At 43.2% G+C, this 22172-nt stretch overlaps 1 protein-coding gene across 7 annotated transcripts in view; it reads left to right on the top strand.

The window, feature by feature from the left end:
- Positions 1 to 257: 257 nt before the first annotated feature.
- Positions 258 to 22172, top strand: part of RALGAPA2 (Ral GTPase activating protein catalytic subunit alpha 2) — a 184077-nt gene continuing 162162 nt past the window's right edge. For 4 of the 7 annotated variants that reach the window (XM_077933545.1, XM_077933547.1, XM_077933548.1 and 1 more), the window contains exons 1-3: positions 258 to 474; positions 10723 to 10833; positions 13375 to 13424. In XM_077933545.1, coding sequence (XP_077789671.1) covers positions 369 to 474; positions 10723 to 10833; positions 13375 to 13424 — 267 coding nt within the window. In that variant the 5' untranslated portion in view covers positions 258 to 368. Of the gene's footprint in view, positions 475 to 6339; positions 6371 to 10722; positions 10834 to 13374; positions 13425 to 22172 lie in introns of those variants that run through there. The other 3 variants (XM_077933546.1, XM_077933550.1, XM_077933549.1) reach the window with 3 other exon arrangements.

The raw sequence follows: 22172 nt of genomic DNA, 5'->3' as shown, positions 1-22172 counted from the left end.
CATGCCCCGCGCCAGATGGCCGCCCTTTGCGCCGCCGCTGCGGGGCTTGGCTGTTCCGAGGCGCGCGCGCGCTGCGCCGTCGGGTGAAGAGAAAGCGAAGCAGGCATTGGTCCGCCCCCGCCCCCCCCCCCGCCCCGGAGAAGAGAAAAGCGAGACACGCGCCCGCGAAAGAGAACAGCCGAAGGACCTCCGCGGCGGGCAGCAGTCCTGGCCAGGCCCCGCCCACTTCCCTCAGGAGCGCCGCTGCCCCCCTCGCCGCCCGCCCGCCTGCCCGCCCTCCGCTCCCTGGCGGTGGAGGCGGCGCGGCGCCCCTGGACCGTCTCCCGGCTGACGGCGAGGGCGACGCCCCCCCCCCCAACTGCCCGGCGATGTTCTCTCGGAGGGGCCACGCCGATGTCAAGAAGTCCACCCAGAAAGCGCTGGACCCGCGGAAGGACGTCCTGACGCGCCTCAAGCACCTCAGGGCGCTGATGGGTGAGTGGGGCAGGCGGGAGGGGGCGCCTCCCCGCAGCCCCGCCAGGCGGAAGCGGAGGCAACTTGGCAGGTGGCGCCGGAGGGTCGCCTCCGGAGAAGGGTCCCGGTCGCTGGAGGGTGCGAATCCGGGATGCCCCGGGTCCCATCCCTGCCGTGTGAGGTCGTCATGATCACAGCCATCACTGCTTAGTGACACTGGCGAGTTGCTTTGCCCAGGGCAGCCCAAAGCGGCTTACAATCGGACAGACAGGCAAAACCAAACCAAACCCAGAGATAGGTTATAATGTGGCGCTTACCTGCCCGCCCCCCCCCCCAACCTCAAAAGGTTGGTGGTTAGAGCTCGCCCAGGGATGGCTGTGGGTAGCGTTCCTGAATAGCAGGGGGTTGGACTAGATGACTGTCAGGATCCCTTCCAATCCTACAGTTCTAGGATTCTCACAGCCCCCATATATGCAGTGGGGTGGGAAAGAATTTACTGTTGTAAGGAAAGCAATACCATAAACATGGTGTACTTCAAACACAGTTCAAATCCACACAACAGGGTGAGCTCCCCTTGCTCTGTCCCAGCTTCTGCCAACCTAGCAGTTCGAAAGTGCACCAGTGCAAGTAGATAAATAGGTACTGCAGCGGCAGGAAGGTAAACGGCGTTTCTGTGCACTCAGGCTTCCATCACAGTGTCTGTTGCACCAGAAGCGGTATAGTCCTGCTGGCCACATGACCCAGAAAGCTGTGGACAAACACCTGCTCCCTTAGCCTGAAGCGAGATGAACGCCACACCCCATAGTCGCCTTCGCCTTTGACTGGACTTAACCATCCAGGGCTCCTTTAGCTATTTTTTACTTTGTACTTTAAACACTCACTGCAGTTATGAATGCATGCTAAGTTGAACCAATCTCTGCAGCTAGTGCTTTTGTCTTGCGATGTTTCATGTCTGCACCTAAGGTCTTGCCTGTGACCTCTTCTAACTCTGTTGTTTACATTCTCTTCTCACAAAGAGCTCCCCCTTTGTGTGGAGTGTGTGTTGGATTACCCCTCATAACCTACCTTGTTAGAGTACATTGTTGTGATGGGGTATGGGGATCAGCAGTTCTACATGGAGATAAAAAAGATGGCAGGTGTGTTGTAAGCAAGGGACAATGATAGGGTTAACATCCTTGTGCCTCAAACTCACATGCACTAAAAAAAAGTTGCTGGCTTGTTCTGCAGTTTTAAAAAGAAGTGTTTTTTTAAATTTCAAAGTGAATCCTGATTCATGGTATTGCATGTTGCCAGGAGGCAAAAGACAAATCTTGATGTAACTAGATCATGATAAGGAACTGGTTTCTCTGTTCAATTGTTCCAGCTTTTGTCAGTTAAACTTGAACCAAAAGCATATTGTAGAAATCTAAAACTAGGGTTATGCCCAGCATACCCACTTCCTGTGCTCTCAGCTAGACTGGAAATATGAGCAGTGTCTTCTCCTTGGGGACAATAATATTCTTGCACTCACCCCATGTGCATTCACTGTGAATTTCACAGTTTGTTTTGATCTTGCAATGGTCCCTGTCAGTTGTGTGGATTGTCCATTGCCTGCATGGGCTGAGCCATCTTGCAGAGTCTTGAAGCAGTTCCACTGGCTCTGAAATCTGAGCTGGCTGGATTATGTCAAGCAGTGGGGGAGGTGGGAGTTGTTGAGTAAAATAAACATCCATTCTACCTAACTTTATCACCCTCCTATGAGTAAACAGAACACTGATCTTCCAGGAAGTTGCATAAGATAATGGCCTAATTCACAGTGTATCCCTGCTGTGCTGCTTCACACTGCAGGTGGGACTCAGCTGTCTCAACGCTCCATTAGAAAAACACCTGCAAATGGAAAACCAGGGGGAGACTAAGCGAATCTAGCTTTATAGGTGGATAATTTTGTGTGTGTTGGGAGGTGTATCCAATTGAGTGAGCTCCTACCTGCAGGCTGCAGTAGTTCTGCTTAAACCAGGCTTCCTCAACCTCGGCCCTCCAGATGTTTGAGACTACAATTCCCATCATCCCTGACCACTGGTCCTGCTAGCTAGGGCTCATGGGAGTTGTAGGCCAAAAACATCTGGAGGGCCAAGGTTGAGGAAGCCTGGCTTAGACACATAGGTTTGCCGTGTTAATCAAAGCTACACCAATATGGTGCTGGAATTACTGAGGCCTATTTAGATAGTGTTCTGAACCGTATCTTGTTGAGGATATTTTAAAGATTATACCAATTTACATGGGAGTAAGGCCTATTTAAATCAATGGAACTTGCTTCTGAGTTGTCACGTATAGGATTGTACTGTATGTTTCCCAACCCATTTTGTAGTCTACAACTGTTTTAAAGTTCCAGAAAGCCCTTGATAAAATGCATTACTAAAGAAGTAGCAATATATCTGCTGGCTCCAATTATCTGAACTGAACTGTCTTATTCAAATATACATTGGTTTATTCTCCAAAGATTTTAGAACAAAATAAACCAAACTGTGAAGTCTTGATGTGCATAATTAACTTGTTTAATAGCATCGAGAGGAAAACCAGGATTTCACAGGAAAGTACCATATTTTTCGTCCCATAGGATGCTCCGTCCCATGGGACGTCCCTAGTTTTTTTGGGGGGGGGGAATAAAGGGGGGGAAATTCCTTTATTTCCCCCCCAAAACCATGTCGGGGAAACCGAACCAGGTCGAGGAACAGCGGGATGGCGGCGCTGCGCCTCCTTGCTGTCCCCTGAGCTTGTGGGGCTGGCTGATGTCTGTCCGGCGGGCGGGGCACTCTGCTTCAGGGCGCTTCTCGCGCCGGGCGGCAGGCTGCTATCCGCAGCGTGGGGAGCCCTGCGGGGAACTCCCCAGGACGCCAACACGCTGCGGATGTCTGCCCGGCGCGAGGGGTGCTCTGCTTCAGGGCGCCCCTCGCGCCGGGCGGCAGGCTGCTATCCACAGCGTGGGGAGGCCTGCGGGGAACTCCCCAGGGCTCCAACACGCTGCGGATGTCTGCCCGGCGCGAGGGGCGCTCTGCTTCAGGGCGCCTCACGCGCCGGGCGGCAGGCTGCTATCCGCAGCGTAGGGAGCCCTGCGGGAACTCTCGCAGGGCTGCCTAGGCTGCGGATGTGTTCCCGAAGCGCCGGGCGCTCTGCTTTCAGCGTGCCCGGTGCTCCGGGAAGCAGGCTGCAGATGTGTTCCTGAAGCCTGGAGAGCGAGAGGGGTTGGTGCGCACCGACCCCTCTCGCTCTCCAAGCTTCAGCGAAAGCCTGCATTTGCCCCATAGGACACACCCAGATTTCCCCTTCATTTTTGGAAGAAAAATATGGTATATATGGTATATATGGCGAAAAATATGGTATATTGGGTTTGTAGGTAGGAGCACTGCATAGAGTTTGGATGAATAAATAAATATTTTTATAATCTGTTTTGTGGCCAAGGTTAACTCCCATAGTGGTTTACATTTACAATTCACAAAAGGTATAATGTATTAGGGATACTTAGAGGTGTTCATGGCAGTCTCTTCTGGAAGCTGATTACATTATCCAGATTCTAGGCTCTTCTATTCAGAGAGAGGGGGTGGAAGGAGCTGTAAATGGATGCAGAGGTTGACTTAGGGAAATATACCAGACCATAGGAGCGTCTCTCCATTGATTTTACTCTATATATTCAGTGCAAGCTCTCTAGTAAGTGTGTTTAGGATTGCAACCAAACCAAGCTTTTCTTAGCTACAGAATATGTAGTGGTACGTAGCATTCTGTGAAAACCAGTGATCTGTCTGTGTCATATTCACTATCACAGAGAGCCAGCATGGGTTTCTTAAGTCAGCCATGCCAGAATAACCTTACCTCCTTTTTTGATAAGAGTTACTAGTCTTGTAGGCTATGGGAGTGCTGTAGACATCGTATAAAAGCTTTGACAAAGGCTCCTCAGTATCCTTGTTGGCAAGCTGGTAAAATAGGGCTAGATGATGATACCATTAGGTGGATTTGTAGCTGATTAACAGACCATATCCAAATAGTGCATTTCAGTAGTTCCTCCTCAACCTAGAAATAAGTGACAAGTGGGGTTCTGCAGGATGCTGTCCAGGGCCTAGTGTTGGTTAACATCTTTATAAATTACTTGGATGAAGTAGTAGAATGTATGCTCTTCAAGTATTCAGGGCAGCCAACAAATTATGTTGTGAACCACCCTGAGAAATGCAGAACACAAATTAAACAAACAAACAAACAAACATACTTAGAAGACAGAAATAGGATCCAAGATTATTTCCCCATGATGGAGAACTGGGACTAAACTAGCAAAATGAATTTCAACAGAGATAAATATAAACTTCTGCATTTAGGTAGGGGAAGCCAGATGTACAAGTTGTGAGAAAGAACTGGGTGTTTTAGTAAAGCTCAGGCATTAAGACAGGTGCATTGAAACATTTTCGCACCAATCCAGATAAGTAGACTTCTGCATACATACCACTTGTTGGATAAGGAATTTTGGTCACAAATCTGGTCCAGATGTTGATGTTATTCATTTGCACTGCATTGCTTTCATGTAGATGTGCATCTCCCTCCTGGCACAACTCGTAACATGAAAGTACTTGCAACCGGAACTAAATCACGGTGTTTGTATTCTAAATTATTGATTTTCAGAGACTTTCAGAGTGGTTAAAAAGATTAAAGCTTGAATAGCATAATTCATTATTTAAACGAAACAAGTAAAATTCCAGCATAAAAACTAATCTGAATGTTTCTGTTAAATAACTTGGGCAAATTAAAAGGTTGCCCAATAAACGTTGACCAAAGGGAATCCTGCCTGGATAGAACCTTTCATAAATGGGATACCACATCAGCAGTTGGGTGAAGGGAAGTACCGGTAGTCTTTACTGTGCAGGAAAGCATTCAGAGTTCCAACTATTACATGTACTTAAAGCTAGATAAGAGATGAAAATGAAGAGGATGAGCCAAAAGCTGTGTGCAAGAAATTGGGGTTTGAGGAGGGGTACATTTCTTGCCATATTCATTTGTAACCAATATTACAATTGGAGAATTGAAGCCAGTTCATGGCCCCTGATCTCCATTGACTTAAAGCTGCTTCTGCTTTTACCTGCATTGTATGATGCACTGATATATGTCTCAGAAAAGTTTGAGAGTGTGTCTGAAGTCTATTTGAGATATAATAGTATCTTCTTGATGGAGCTAAGTGCAAGTTAAAATGTGAATGTTTGTTCCATTAACTCATCTTAGTCATGTGTTAACCCAGAAAAAGTGCTGTCTGTCTCCTTTTATATCGAGTCATGAATTATTCAGTCTGTTCTGTTGGTTCATGTAAGAATGTTGAATCTATTAGCAGAGCTTCTAACTGTCAGGATGAACCCCAGTGTTTTGCACAAACTCTTCTTCTTTTTCCATTATTACTCCTGCCTTGATACTCTTGATGGCCCTCAAGGTCTCTACATTCTTTCTCCTTGTCCGGTACCACCCTAGTACATCCTGCAAAGGATGAATTGAAGCAGAATACAAAATAGATAATAGATAAATAAAAGCATGCAATTTTCTGGCACAGAATACTTTTGATAAGAGTTCCCATAGTTTGGCAATGACTTCAGTTCACCTTGCTTGCTCTTCAAATTATTTTATGTTAACAGTTAAAACAAGTACGTAATGTTATTCTCATATGACTGACTCCTGCCTGATACTTGACCTGGGCTTCCTGTAATTCTCTAACTCCTGATGGCTCATCCAGAAGTATGTGCAGCTCATCTGAGTTCATTTGAAACTGCAAGTCAGCAGCTGCCCCACTGAACTTCCCAGCTGCTTTATAAACTTCAAGTTATTGAAAAGGAAACAGCTCCTATTATATCTGCACTACTTTTTCAGTGAGCTTTTCCATCCACCAGACCCTCAAGCGGATTTTTGGATTCAAGTGAGTGGTGGAGATTATTTTTGTAAACCGCTTTGAGTTGGGGTTTTTTTTGGGGGGGGGGGGTTGACAATAAGGTGGTGTATAAAGTTTATGAAATAACTAAATAAATATGGAAACTTAGCTATTTCCTTGGTGAGAATCCCCATTTCCAAGCTGCTATTTGCCCTGGGTCCCCAAAAGAAATGGTAGATCCTATTCCAAATCTCCATTGTTTTGTCTGATTGTTTTGCCCTATTCAGGCAATTAAATATCTGGTTGTGGTTTTAAGTCTGGGCTTGTATCCATTAAATAATCAATCAATCAATCAATCAATCAGTGGGGTGACTTAATAGAATCAATCTGATTTACCCTCAGGAAATTATCTTTTTTGGCGCAGTTTTTATATTTGTTTATAAAGATGAGCATTTAGCTATGCATTCCGTTTGTTCCCAAACAGCCTTATCTAAAATTTCAGTGTCGTTTGGATTATTTTTTAGGAATATAAATCCCTCTGCTTTCTATTCAAAACATAAAACACTGCAAACTCAAGAGTGAGCACTGATAAAAACAACAGGAAATGTAGTTTAGATATGGTAGAAATATGTGGCAATGGAGCACGTGAGATTTGACAGTTGGACAGAGCCACCCACCTGTCAGTGGCCGAGGTAATGATGATGCCAGATGATGGGGTTTGTAAAGAGCCCTGCATAGTGCTTTGAAGTGCCACCAATCAGCTGATCTTTTCTGCTTCAAAGCACTAAGTAGGGCTGTTTGCAAGCGGCTTGCAAAGGATCCTTGCTTGACTTAGTGAATTCAAGGATCAGTTTGCTATGGAGTTCCCTGTGGGGAACACAGTATTATTACACCTGATCCCAGCTGTCTTGCTCAGTGGAAAGGTGGTGACAACAAATCTCCCTTACCAATGCAAATTAGGAGTGCACTTGAAGGCTCCTGCTTGCGCATTGGCAGCTCATTCTCACTTGCTCCTCACCTGATGTCACATTAGGTTAGGCCTGGGTGATATATCAATATATTGCCCAGGACCGTTATGAGGAGCAGACCGCGATGTCGGCTTCACTCAACGGTATATTGCTGGTGAAACCGCCACCGCTCCTGAGTCTCCCTGCTAGCAGTGTCCGCTGAAGGGGGTTAAGAGTTCCTTCCTCCAGCGGGCGCTGCTAGCAGAGGGACTCAGGTGCGGCAGCAGTTTCACCAGCGATATAGTGCTGAGTGAAACCGCCATCCCACTCTGCCCTCATACGACAAGCTGTATCAATGAGGCGCCGACACAGATTGTTCCTCCCTCTGCATCTTTAAACTGCTTAACTGAAGACTATGCCCTTGCCTCAGTTGAGCATTTAAAGGAGTCTCCAGCCCAGTGCTGGTTCCGCAAGCCACCAGCGGGGCGGGGACTCTGTGAAACTGCTCTGCTGAGGGGAGCATGGTTGCCGCTCCCTGCAGTGAGCAGCTAAAGGAGCTCTGATGCTCTCATCACTCATGCACAAGTGGTGAGAGCACTGGGCCTGTCTGAGCAGGAGGGGGAGAACCTTACCTCTGCTCAGCTGAGCAGTGCAAACTAGCTCCGTTGTCCCAGCCTGCGAGCCTGGGTAAAACCGCCTCAGCTCTTGAGGCAAGTGCGGGCAGCGGCAAGTGCACTCCCCCCCCCCAACCACGATGTTTGGCTAGCGATACAGTGTGATGTTGAAAAGCTGATATCACCCAGCCCTAGGCCAGGTAGGTGTGGCCCCATGGTCTTAATTGGGACCTGTGACCAAAATATAGATGGGTTTTTATACTCATGCGGGGAAAGTTAATACAAGCACAGTGTTTACTTTGTATTTCATTATCTGCACTATATCCTGGGCTTGCATGTGGACTTGGAGCCAGTTATAGAATTTTTTTTAAATTTAATTTATATACCACCCTTCATTTGTAGATCTCAGGGCAGTTCACAACATAAAAATATAGCATTGGTATGAGAATGTCTGGTGCTGATATAATTAATATAAGTTGGAATTGCAATTCTATATGTAAAATGCTTCGCATTAATCCTATCAATTGAGAAGCACACTGTTCCAAGGGTGCATTGGCCACAGATGGAAGGGAAATGGCAGAAGCAATGCAGTAAATAAAATTATCATTTATGTAATGTTTGAGGACTAAAAATTACAGCAAATACTGCTTGTATTGACTTGTATGATTTCTGTTCCTGACCTCAAATGAACATGTGAGTTGCAGGAATTCCTACTCCCGTGTGTAGTGGAGTTTTTTGACATCTCTAGTCTTAACTGTGGTTCACTGAAATAAGCGAACCAGACATTGATGTTTAGTTAAATAAACCATTGTTCAAATTAGTTCTGCTTCTGAGTAATAACTGTAGTTATTTTTTAAAAAATGTAAGTGAAAGCTTCCAACTTCCTCCTTGCAGTCGCAGTGAGAAGGAGCGGGGGGAGCTTGTGAACCTGATGCTTTCCTAGGCTATTACAGTAATGCTAAATCATACTTTACTATTATGTACATATGTAACTACTGTGTGGTAGAATCTAATTTTATTTATTTGAACAGCAAGCCTTTGTTAAGTTTCCAGCAGTTGCAAGGATGGCCAAGGAAGATGAGCCTCTTTGGAGAGCATGTTTCATGGTTGTGCATCTGTAGTGAGCATTGCTCTTTGGGTTCACAGTTCCAGTCTACAAAACCATGCACAGGGTTTGTTAAAAGGCAGTAGCTGCAAATGGGGAGCTTTATATGAGAGACCATGGCCTAAAATATGTTGAGTCCCTCCCCCTTATAGCTGTATAGGAAATAAGAAACAGTTCTTACAAGCCCAGAATCCATTGCAAAGTTGTACAGCTGTGTTATAAGTGAATAATTTTTAAAGGAAGTTCTACACAGAATTTATTTCAGTAGTTGGGCCATTGTTTTGTTGCAGGTTGGATCAAAGTGACAATGTCCCTGTGTTCCTGCCTTGGGCACAAAGCATTGTCTGATCTGACTGGAAGATTGTACACATGCCTGCCACTTTAATCTCCCAAAGCAGTATCTCTTTCCTAATGCAGAGAAGGTGGCAGGACAATGCTCAGCGGGGTTATAATTTCCCTAAAACTGAACTGTATTTTATTTTTACTTTCATTTTTATTTATTAAATTTATATCCCACCCTTCCTCCTGCAGGAGGAACGATACAACAATATATATTTTATTATGTTAATGTCCTACCTTCCTTCCATGTTGCTTAAGTTGGTGTACATGGTTCTTTTCTTCCCATTTACACCTTGGGCTTCAAGGCCCTACTACTCCAACACTGTCCTCCCCACCTTCTATAGATCACACAGATGGTTAGTGTATGTTGTGGTCACAGGGTTGGATTTGGTGAAGGGTCATTAGGCCTAATCTCATCTTGCACATAATCTGTGCATAGATTAGCTTGGTCTAGTCCATGATGTACTGTGATGGTGGAAAGGCACACTACAGTAAAGTGCATGAAGAGCAAGTGTCTTCAGAAGATGTAATTGATGGAGTCAGTTATGGAGCCGTATGATAAAGTGAATGCATTGTGAGGAACCTTAATACAGCAGCCTAGTTTCTCCACAGGTCATAAGTACCAATAATTTCTGATCCAGTGCTGGGAAATGTGGGACTGTGTCTTGATGCCTGTCGCAGTTGTCCAGCCTGGAAACCACTTGCACAACGCCATCTTGTGTGAATGGTTCTTGATCTAATAGGGGAGATACACATGAAAATAAACTTATTGTGCACTCCAATCTCACTGGAAGGGATGTAAGAGGATTTACATTTTTTTCTATTTATCTAAACTTCTGATTACCTGAATGTTCACCTTAAGGTCAGGGTAAGACTGTCTTGCCAATAAGTCTACAAATGTGACTAGCTTACAAACTTCTTATTTGCTTGCCTATCTGCATATATCTGTCAATATTTTGTGACATATTGGCAATCTGAAGGAAAGAGTGGTCCTTTTACAGTTTATAATAGCTTCTCTGCATGGTTGCTTAGGGGAGGCCTTTATCCATCTAAGGCAAGCAGACCAGTGGCTATAGTTTCAGTATAGTGATATGAGATGAAACTTTGATTATAGGATCTAGAATAAGGGCTTAAAAAATAGGTAACATTTATTTTATTCAGGCGGTTGCAAAGAGATTACCGGTATGTGACTTCAGTAGCTAAAGTCTTGAATGTTAGGTGTGCTTAAGATCAAGCCATTTGAGCACTGCCACCTTATACATTGTACCATGTATTTCTATTAATACTTCTAGTGTTATTTTCCTGCTGCTTTATTTTTCTGTAGAGGTTTTAATTCTAAATTTCTATGCTGACGTTGCTCTCCTTTTTCACACGTTTTGTTTTTTACTTTTACAGATGCTATAGAGGGAAGTGAACTTAAACAGTTTTTTGAGATTAACTATTCTCAAATTTATTTTATCTTCTATGAAAATTTCATAACACTGGAAACTAGCTTGAAACAAAAAGGTAAGAATTTTAAGTGGCTTTGTTTGTTAGTATATTCTTTTAAGTTGCTTAATACTGACGTATACATACTAGACCCCAAAATCCACTCCTTGGCATATCTCTATATAATAAAAATGTAAGAATGTCACCACACAGCCCACATTGGAGGACATGTGGTGCCTCATCACAATCCTGAATTTGCCTGAATCAGAGTTGGGTGGGGCAAAGTGAAGGCAGGTTGCCAAACAGCAGTGGCACTGGAGCAATACAGGAAAAACAGAGGGGAAGACTGGCGATTTTTAAGAATGCAGAGTAGAGCAAGTGTGCATGATACTGAGCAGAGAGAAGTGGCAGTTCAAAATAAGGTTTGAGTGCAGTGAGAACAGATTGGAGAGGCTCTGTTGTGTTAGCTTTTTGGTGTCAGCCATCTCTATTTCTCCTCGTTAAAACTGGTTTGTTTCAAATTTTTTAAAAAGTGTCCATCTCTGCTTTATTTAAACCTCTGTTGTTGTTTAAAACAGCCATTTTCCCCTTTCAGCATCCATCTGTGTAAGAGCTAAAGGATGTAAAGCCCTCAAATGCTCCATAGTATCTTCGCACATGTTAGGAAAGTTCAGCAAACCTAACAGCAAGTGCTAGCACCGTCATCCTTTGGAAAACTTTGTTGCAGCTGTTCAAACTTTGTTGTCAGCTCATGAAAAAATTGGTTGTGAGGCTCCTGGCAAGTCATTTAAACCACTCAATCTAGCTTGGGGCTCAAAAAAAAAAAAGGTATTTATTTATTTGTAGTATGTGACAGTTTATTAAGATGTAGCCCTGCTTAGCATGCACAAGAAGCACATCTTCCCCTCCCCAAACACATTTTTATGTGATTGCAAAAAGGAGGCAAAACTTGTGCTATTAAAATATTATGTCCTTAGAAGTGTAAGATACTTTTATTTGCATTCCCTTTACACACTTGTGTGATTGTACTTAATACACACAGGTCCCGCTATCCAAACACAATGTGTTCTCTGGAAATAGTTCGTTAGACAAGCATTTGCATAACAAATCAATGATTTCTACTTATTCCTATGGGGACATTTCTAATGTGTTCATGACTGCAACATTTTGACTTCCAAAGCCCCCCTGCCCCCCCCCCCCCCGGAAAACCCTCTGAAACTGTACTAAAGTACAGATCACTAGAGTTTAATATAGTGCAGTAAATAATTAAAAGGCAAACAAGGAGGATGGAAAAAATGCTCTCTGATTTGTCTGATTGCTCCCCCTCCGTCCCTCTCTCTCCATTCCTCAGCCAACCTGCAAAAGTGAAACAAGGAAGTAAAAAATATTTTCTGTTAATATATCTGAATATGTGGTGTGTATAGTGAGTTTGGGGTACTAATTCCTCGTGTTTGGATAAGTGATTTTTTACATAGGAAGTGTTTAGGAAGTGTGACCTATGTGTATTCATTTTTAAGTGTTTATGTGCATTTCAGTAAAACTTTTGTTAAATTATCTCAGTTATTTTGATTGCATCAATTGCTGCCCTGTGGCTGAACAAAGGCCCTGGGACCAGACAGGTTAAATTGATAAGGAGGAGTATAGGAGCCTCCAATTCCAAGTCCTGGCACCCCATTAGAAATTTCTGATAAAATCTAAATCCTATTCAGCTACAAATAAGTCCTTATTATATCTTTTTAAATTACCCATGAGGAAATGTAAATATCTAAACTTATCAAACACAAATACTATATAGAGTGAGTTTTGCAAGAATTTTATTTGCTGAGAAGAATCGTTAAGTGGTATATCTTTTTTCAAAAGAACAAGATAACACGGGCCTAGGATAGCTCATTGGTAGGGCAGGAGACTCTTAAGCTCGTGGTTGTGGGTTCCTGCATTATAGGGGATGGGACTAGATGACAGTGTGGTCTCTCCCAACTCTGCAATTCTACGATTCTACTTCAGTTTATTAAAAAGGAAAGTATGGCTGGTCTAGGGATAGTCTGTATGCTGCTATAGGAAGTTTAATATATACCGTAGTTTGTTTTTGGCTACTGCTCTCATGGTTGCTGAGGAGAGAGCTTAACCGCAAGACCCAGTTTGGAGAACCTTGCTCAGTGCTGGGTGGGAGCAAAAAGGAGCAGGGAAGAGCAAGGCTTCCAGGGAGCCTGAACATTTTCACAGTCCTGGAAAACCATAGTTTGAGTTACCATGTCATGAAAACCAGGCCAGTATCCTTTTCTCCTGAATATTGGACTCCTCTTCATTTTGCTTCCCATTACATCCCAGTTTCTCTACTCACTAAATATTCCTTCAGACATAACGTGTGTGACAGAGAGCCTTTTTGTGGGCTGTCAGTTATTAGAGCAAACGGTTGAAGGAAAGAAGCTTAGATTTATCTTTAACTTTTTTCTGACACTGTATTCTTACAATACTGCTCCTTCGTACTGTTGCATACTTTTGTGTAATAGATATGCAAGCAGAGCACTGAATTTGAAAGCTAGAAGTCTGATGGGATTTATTAAGAGAGTAGTGTATTGTATTTATCCATACTGACTGGAAACATTCCTTTTCTCCCAGGGAATAAGTCACAAAGGGAGGAGCTGGACTCCATTCTCTTTCTTTTTGAAGTAAGTTATCACATTTCAGTACTTACTCAACATTTTGGTTCCTTCATGAATATAGTGAATAAGTTACATTTCTGACAAACATTTATTTCCCCACAAACTGTAAAGTGAGATTTATGGCTATTTTCCTCTATTTTAAATTGTGGGCAGACCCTCTCTTTCTCACATTCAGTTTGTGAGTGATTTAAAGAAAAATAGCCTGACATCTAGTCCCTATCACGCTTCCAGTGACTTTAACTGGAAGTGTGAGGTGGGATTAGAAGACTCCCTGCATTTTATGTCTGTCCTGCAAGGGCATTGAGTTTCTAACTCTTGTAGAGCAAAAGCTATGAGGCAAAATCTGTAGGCACCATTCAAGGCTATTGCTTTTTGAGAGATGAGCCACTTCCACTTCAGTGTTTTTAGTCAATGATTGAAGTCAGAGCTGTGATTGATGATTGGCATTTTTGCAAGGCACTTGGCCCTTCTCCATACTTGTTGTCTGAAAGACCAAAGAGCTGTCTGTAGCGAATGGATAAAGAACTCCTGGCCTGTGCTGAAACAGGGAGTGTGCTTCTGGCTTCGATGTGTCACTGTTACTTGGTCACTTTTGCTTCTAAAAAGCATAATTCACCAGGGAGGACAAGCTTCACAGGTTCACCTTGGCTGGAAACCAAGCCACCACCCCCACCACCCCACACACCTGGTTCATTTTGAAGGGATTTGCTTATTCTTTATAAGTGATTGTTGTACACAGAAAGTAATTAGAAAATTCATGATTGTAGTGTAGCTTAGACTGGGCAGTAGCATATCTGCCCAAAAGCAAAAGGTAGCAGCAAAGCTTGGGTGTTTGTTTAATTTCATGGTAAAAATGTGGGATTTTTTGTCTCAACATATAAACATTTTAAAAATTGCTTTGCTAATGCAAATAAAATCCATGTTGCAAAGTGGAGATGGTATTATAGTTTAGAAAACCCTGCAAAGGGGGTGGGTGTTGATAGACAGTAGTGTATGACAACCATGAAGTATAGTCCAATGTTTTCATCCAGTTTCTTGGTGGTAGTGTTCGTGGGTTTGGTTTGGTTTGGTTAAAGAAAATAGATTTGGGGGAGCTCTCACATGGATTCTAGTAGCAACATGGGGGAAAGGGGGTTAATTGTTTTCCCAGTTAAAGACTGTTTTCCCTCAGATGAACCTGCTCAGGCTCAGAGATCTTCTGTGGAGGCCCTTTTCTTGGTCCCGCCACCCTCACAGGCACACTTGGTGGGGACACGGGAGAGGGCTTTTTTGATGGCTGCTCCCAGACTTTGGAACTCCTTTTCTAGAGAAGTTAAACTGGCTGCTTCCTTGTTGTCCTTCCACCAGCAGATAAAGACTTCTTTGTTCCAACAGGGCTTTAGAAAAGGGCTGGTGCTGTGATATTTTTATTGTACTGATCTGCATGTTTTAAGTGTGTGTGTGTGTGTGTGTGTGTGTGTGAGAGAGAGAGAGAGAGAGAGAGAATTCTGTTACTCTTTTTTCATTATGGTTCCCCCCATGGTTTTTGTTGTTGTTCTTGTTTTAATTTTTTTTTAATTTCAAGTAATAAAACATACCCATACAAGGAAAATAGAGCCTAATAGTTCTACAGAAAAGAAAGAAAAATAGCAGCTGATGGTTGTAGTTTTAGATGTTCCAAGAAAGGCAATCAAATGAAAGTATCTCTCCATAAGGTTCTATGAGTTGATGAAGAGTGAAAGGCATATTTGATTGTTTTAATAAAAACGAAAAAGGATACCATGTCATATAGAAGGTGTGAGTCTTTCCCACCCCAAGATCAATATTCCTTTTCTGAAATAGCTAATTTGTCTATAAGCATGATGTCCCATACTTGCAAATTCCAGGCTTCAAAAAGATTTGCAGTTAAAGTTTTCCAATATTTTTGCAATCTCAAATCTAGCTGCTGCTAATAAATGGAGGATGAGGTCTTTATTTGTTATGTTCTCAATTTGAAGTAAAATAAGGTATTACAGCTCATTTTGGGTCTGGTTGTAGCAATTGCCCCATCATTTGATTAATTGTCTGAAAAATTTACCAAAAGAAAATAATTTTTGGGCCAAACCACCACATGTGCACTAGAGAACCAGGCAAATTGCCTAGCCAGTAGCAAAGGCTGGATGTGTTACGTTTAATTCTGTATAATCCAGACCCTCCAAGTGTCCCTATTTTCCAGGGACAGTCCCAGATTTACAGAAGCCGTCTCAGTTTCTGATTTGATCCTGGAATGTCTATCTAGCCACATGGTATATCTTTAAATATAAATTTTATTTCTGGAGCTGTAAGGGGCTTTTGACTAGTGTAGAAGTCTCTGAGCTTAAATAATCCCACTCTTTCCCACCTAGCAAATGAGCCTGATTGGGGTTTTTAGTTGTTGTTGTTATCTGTAAGCCACCTTGCGTTCCTGTCCGGAAAAAAGACGGGATGTAAATAAATATAACAACGACAACAACAGGATATATTTTTATTAACGGTTCCAACTCTTTTTGCTAAAAAAAACCAAATAAAATGGTGGCTGTTTGACCTGTGCTGATTGCATTACTGTAGTTATTATGACTATAAATAATACCTGATTCTTGCTTTTAAGGAGTTTAATCTTGAATCTATCTAAGAATGGACATCTGAACCTTTCTTGCTGTAAATTTATTTTAATGACCACTAACCAACCATCTGAAATACCATACCTAGCTTTGCACTTCATGTACTGTTTCCCTTACTTCAGATGATGGATGTTCTGTATTGGGATGGGAGACATGTGTCCCTGCAGATATTGCTGGATTCCAGCTCCCATCATCCCTGACCATTGGCCCTTGTCAGATGTCAGTGGTGGTTGCTCGTGAGTAACCAGGCAGGACTCCGACCTGTCTTTAACAGGTTTTATTTGGGCACAAAACTATTTACAGTGCAGAGCCATCAGTTCATGTCTGCCTCAATCGCTAGCAGAATCCGGGAGTGGTCGTTTCCGGGTCCTCCCCCAACATAAGAGCTTAGTCACCCCAGCCTTTTCCTTCCTTCCTTTGCGTTTTACACCTCTGCACAAGGTGGGCGACGGAAGAGGCGTGCTTCCCTCCTGGACGGCTTGGCAAGGAGCGGTGCCGAGGCTCCCCGCAGCATCCTCTAGCCCTGTCCCCTCCTTTACCTGGGAGGTGTGGCTTCCCCCACCCTCAGACTGACGAGTTGTGGCACTGGGGCTCCCAGCAGCGTCCTCTGGTCCCTTCCCCTCTTCCCCACTGGAGGTGTGGCTTTCCCCACCACAGGAAGAGGAACTGCTTCTCAAGATTTTCGGAGGTTCCCTGTATCCCAACTGCCTCTCTGCCTCCCTTCCCTGTTCTGATGGCAGTCCCCTGACAGCCGTCTTGGTTTCAGCAGTTTATACTTGGAGCCCAACATAATCCAGAGTGAGACAGGTTTCCAATTCCTGATCTACAGTAGCACAGGCAATTTACACCTCATGAAACTTTAGTTTTTTGTTCTTGGTTGGGGTTAGCGGGGGGGGGGGGAGAGCAGGGTTCTTTTGCCTTTATAACAGCGGTTTGGCAGGCAGAAATTCTAGTATGGAAATATTATTAAGGGAAAAATTATTTCTTGTTTGTGGCCACTTATTTATTTTTTGGCTCTGTACACCACTTGCGAAAGAAGATTCAAATTTGCATATAACACAAAGTATATACAAATGTGTGTCCCCTTTTCACATTCTACGTATAGAGTACTGTGCCGAAAAGAATCTCTTGGTACTCCTGCTAACAGAACTACGACTCTTCCCTTTACCTTACATGTCAGCTTGGAACAGCACAGCCCCAATAAGAACCCTCAAGCTGCAGAGGTGCACATATGTTGGTTGGCCTAAAGTGCCTCTGGAGCCTAAGTCCAACTGAACTTTGTGTTAGTTCCCTAATTTATAAAAAACTGCTTTAACAGTCATCTGAAATACAGTACGCAAATACTGTAAAAAACATATAATAAAATACTTTATTTTGCTTTAACTACTTCAAAGGGTTTGTGATACAATCTGTGATACAATCTGAATAGTTTTAGATGCATGCCCCTACTTTTTAGTTATATTGCTTTTGGCTTTAAAAGTCTGTTTTAATACTTAGAAGGCATTTACTTGAATCCTCTCAGCAAGGCCTAATGATTTCATAATGGTGGCTGCTTCATTTTTTACATTTTTTCCTCCCTTTCAAAAATCTGCAGACAGGTTTTGCCATAACCATCTGACATGTGTGTTTAGTTTTGCTCATTCATTCAGCCTAAAGAGAAATCCTGTGTAACCTGAATGCTTCCTTCCAGCAGTTAAAGAATAATTGATAAATTAATAGTATTATCTTATAGTTATTATTAGAATTGTCCTTTGGAAAGGAGCTGTTATAAACCCATTATGGATCCTTCAGAGCAAATGCGGGATGGAGAAACAGTGTAAATGTCATCTGAATTAAACATTTTTGTTTCTAAACCCTAGCAAATTAAGTTAATTGGTTGGTTGGTTGGTTGGCATATTTCATCCTATGTCAGCAGGAATAAAACTTCCCCCATGTTCTATTTTAATTAGTTAAACAGTTAATTAGGATTATTAATGTTTGGCATCTGGAATCAGAATTGAACTACATCCCAGATGAGTAAACAGATTTACATAATTATTGTACATTTTGAAATACTTGCTTATGTGTGAGTGGTGTTAATAACATTTCACAAATTAGCTTTAAATATCTTAGGTCTCCGAGATGAATAATTCTTCTGTTTGCATTAAAAGTAAATGTGTGGTGCATCTCAAGGGCACAACTCATGCCTGACCTTAACCATAGCTGCTTCAGAGGAACCACTGGCCCTGGCAGAAAGATGGGAGGAATATCACTGGAGAGCTAAGAATTCCCCCAAGTAAGAAAGTGCAGATGGCCTCACAAAGCGTGTGGGTTTACAGTGCTCTCAATCGCCACTTGCTATCCAGTGCTTCACACGTAGAAGCTGGTGTCTCAGGTTGTCCTCAGACACTTCGCTCACCAATCTTTCAGCTTCCCTGTCCCTCTCTTATAACGGGGCATGGGTCTTCATGTTCACCAAGTTTCTCTCTCATCCTCAATCCCTCAGTGCAGCTAGCACCGACCTTTTGCATAAAATGGTATAACTCCTGCAAGACACACAGTTTTAGGACGATTTTTAGGACGAAAAACTGCGACTGCTGTGCTGCTTGACACATCAGCTCTTAGGCGGGGAATGTAGGCAGCCTAAACAAAGGCCTGCTGTGCCTCAGGTCTCTTCAGAGCTTCCTCCACCCTCACTGATGTCCTCTTAGGGCCCCAGGGAAGGGCTCCTGGCAAGCCACACATGGACTCTCTAGCTCTCTCTCGACATTTCTTGGTATGATTCTATTTATTTATTTATTTCCCAGCTCTGCGTGTATATATGGTTGCACACAAGTAGAATGCACGTAAGTGGGGGATGCCTGTACTTTGAAACAAAAATAACACTATTGTAGCATGTTAAAAACTAATGACTTTTGTCTTAAGGTTTTGTTGACTAAAGTCCATTTCATCAGTTGTATGAAGGGTTATCCTACATATAGACCTGACCACTCATTAAAAAAACCCAGATAGCAGACACCCTGGCATTGGTAAACCAACCGACATATGTAGTGTGGTAACATTTACTTGTGCCAATTCAATCCACAAGTGATATAACAATTAAGCAGTTTTAACTTGAAAATACAACTGGTCCAAAATGCAGTTGTTAGGCTATTGAATTAAACTGAACTAATGGAACATTTTGCCAATTTTAAAATAGTTTTGTTGGCTTCTGGTCTGTTACCAAGCACAATTCAAAGGTGCTACAGTGGAACCTTGGGTTGTGGACGTAATCCGCAACCCGCAGCGTTCGCATCCTGAAGCACCGCGTCTGTGCAGGCGCCGGTGCGATTTGGCACTTCTGCGCATGTGCGAAGCATGATTTAGCGCTTCTGCACAGGCATGAGCGGCAAAACCTGGAAGTAACCCGTTCTGGTACTTAGGGGTTTCCCGTGGTCTGCAACCCGAAAACATGTAACCTGAAGCGTCCGTAACATGAGGTATGACTGTAGTTTTAATCCTAAACGCTATACAGTTTACAGCCTAGATATGTAAAGGTTCACTTCCTCTAACACAAATATGCACAATTACAAAGATGGTCATTTGTGACCCTTTTCCAAGAGCTCCCAGTATCAAGGATCAGGTACCAGAGGAAGTGCCTTACCAGTCATGGCACTCTATACACGGGACATTGTCCTCAGGCCTTAAGTGTTTAATCTGGAGGATGCTACTGTAAAATGATTCTATTATTTTAATATGAGCTGTTATTTAATGTTATTTTTGTATTGTAAATAATTATAATGTTATATTTCAAATTTGTAAGCTTTCTTTGAATGGCTTATAAATAAAATGGTAGGGTAAAAACATTTTAAATAAAGAAACCTAAAATAGTACACCTATTCACATAACATGGGTGCAAATAATGGGTGTTATAACCAACAGTCCAACTCACAATCTTCAGTGGTGAGGTGGTGAATTCATAGGTGGAATTGGAATAGGAGAGGTCCTGCCCTTAGAGCAAACCACAAGTGTGCCTCTGTCCTGGAAGCTGTGGGGCAAGCATTTTGTCTGGCCTGAGGAATGTGTGTTGCTCTCCCCTGATTCCAAGGACTCCAGCTCAGAGGCCCCAGTGGACCCACAGTTTTCTGTGCTGCCATCATGGCTGTTGAAGCAGACAGGGAACTTTCCAACTAAAGAGGCATTTGAGCTGTGGTTCTGTTTAAGGCTCAGTCTGAGGTTGGCTGCTGCTGAAGTTTTAATAATGTATTTGGGTTTATTTTAACCCAAACTGGGGATGGCCACAAAATGCTGGATATGGGAAAAGAAGATTATTGCAGTTCTTCTTAGCATAACATCTAAATGCTTTAGATTATCTGTAATTAAATGAAGTATCATCTGGTAAGAAATATGTTCACATTTAATTTTTTTAAAGATTTAAAAAAACTCCTCTGCTTATCAGAGCAGCTTGTCTATGTCAAAGTTATGCTTCACATTATTCTTAGTCATGCAGTAGCCTGGAGGAAAGAGGCCTATGAATCAAAGAACTCACAGATCCCCTGATGTATTTCTTTGACATAATACCTAATTTCTATTTCAAGTGTACTAATGGATTTCCATATGAATAAAGTACAGCATAAAAAGGAATATTCTGCACCATGGGGTTTCTTAAGTTATTTTGTATATCTTTACTCTAAAAATAAAAACAAAATGTCACTAGCTATTTGGAATTACTGGAAAAGGTCTTTCGCTTTTGTTAGACACAAATGCCTAAGGCATATGTTTCTTGTCAGCTCAAAGTGTGCAAAATCATGTGTTAAGGATACAAGCATAGCATACTGACAGTGGGTGATATTCAGCTAAATCATACTCCAAATCAGGTCTGGCCCACCCATGAGACGAGGTGAGGCCATCGCCTCAGGCGGCAGTTGTGGCCTCCAAGGAGCGTTGCCACTTGCCGCCCCCTCCTCTTCACCTACCCACCTGCACCACCTCCGTGCCCATCTGCCTCCTCATGCATGCACACCTCTGCAGTGGCAGGGCATGGTTTGGTGGCACCCAGGACAGGGCGCGGAGGGTGAATGGAGTCCGCCAGCCCAGCCCTTGCCGCCAACACCACTGGAGCAACTCCACCCCAAGCCACTTTGTGAGGCTGGGGTGATCGCACCCTTCCAGAGTGGCTCAGGGCTGGCAGGGAGAAGGACGCAAGGGTTCATGGCTGTTGCATCCTTTCCCCACTGCCCTGCCAGCCCCCAGCTGCTTTGCGATCCCAGCCTTGCAAAACAGCACAGTGCTGGTAGGGCAGTGTGAGCAGCAACCCCCATAAAAGTATGCCTGGGGCCATCGCCCCGGCAGCTCCCCCCATGCTACACCCCTGTGCCTCTGCCTCCTTTGCACCCACCCACCACCTCTTCTACATACCCACCTGCTGCCGCTGCCTCAGTTTTTCCTCCTGAGCTCCCTGACCATACCCTTCCGTTGGAGAAAGAGCTGTATGTCAAAGCACCTTGCCCTCCACCCTGCTAATCCCTCTCAGGAGCAGTGCAGTGCTTTGTTATTAGTGTTGAACTAGGATTCAGCAGCCATTCCAGTTGGCCACTCAATGGGGAGTGAGTGGGTGTCATTTTGTCCGCAGGCAGCAAAATGTCTTGAGCCAGCCTTAATGGGGAAAAGCTTGTAACATAGAGCAGAGCCCAACCTACTTAGAAGTAGAATGAGACAGTTGTTTTTTCTTAATAGCTCTCTGGGAAAAATATAGATAATAGAATCATAAAATTGTGGAGTTGGAAGGGAAGGGACCTCAAGGGTCATTTAGTCCAACCTCCTGCAATGCAGGAAGTGTGTGTGTGTGTGTGTGTGTGAGAGAGAGAGAGAGAGAGAGAGAGAGAGACCAATTGTCATCTGTCATTAAGATTATGTATTGCCAGAGCTGCCTGAACATAAGTATTTACAATGCTTGAGTACTAGCTACTTCATAAAGCATAAACACATGGCAGTTGACTGCTTGTTTTAACTAATTTTCCTTAACAATGATCAATAATGAATAATTTTGAGCAATGTTGTAAATTCCGGAGGTAAAGTGTCTGCTAAGATTCTTATACTTTTGGTGAAGAGATTCTTTCCATGTCAACAGAAGGCTTAAGTGTAAAAGAAATTATTTGACAGCGTTGACCCTCCCTAA

This window comes from Podarcis muralis, chromosome 8 (genome assembly GCF_964188315.1).
Source record: "Podarcis muralis chromosome 8, rPodMur119.hap1.1, whole genome shotgun sequence".
Lineage (NCBI taxonomy): Eukaryota > Metazoa > Chordata > Lepidosauria > Squamata > Lacertidae > Podarcis > Podarcis muralis.
This window is presented reverse-complemented; position numbering and strand designations above follow the sequence as displayed.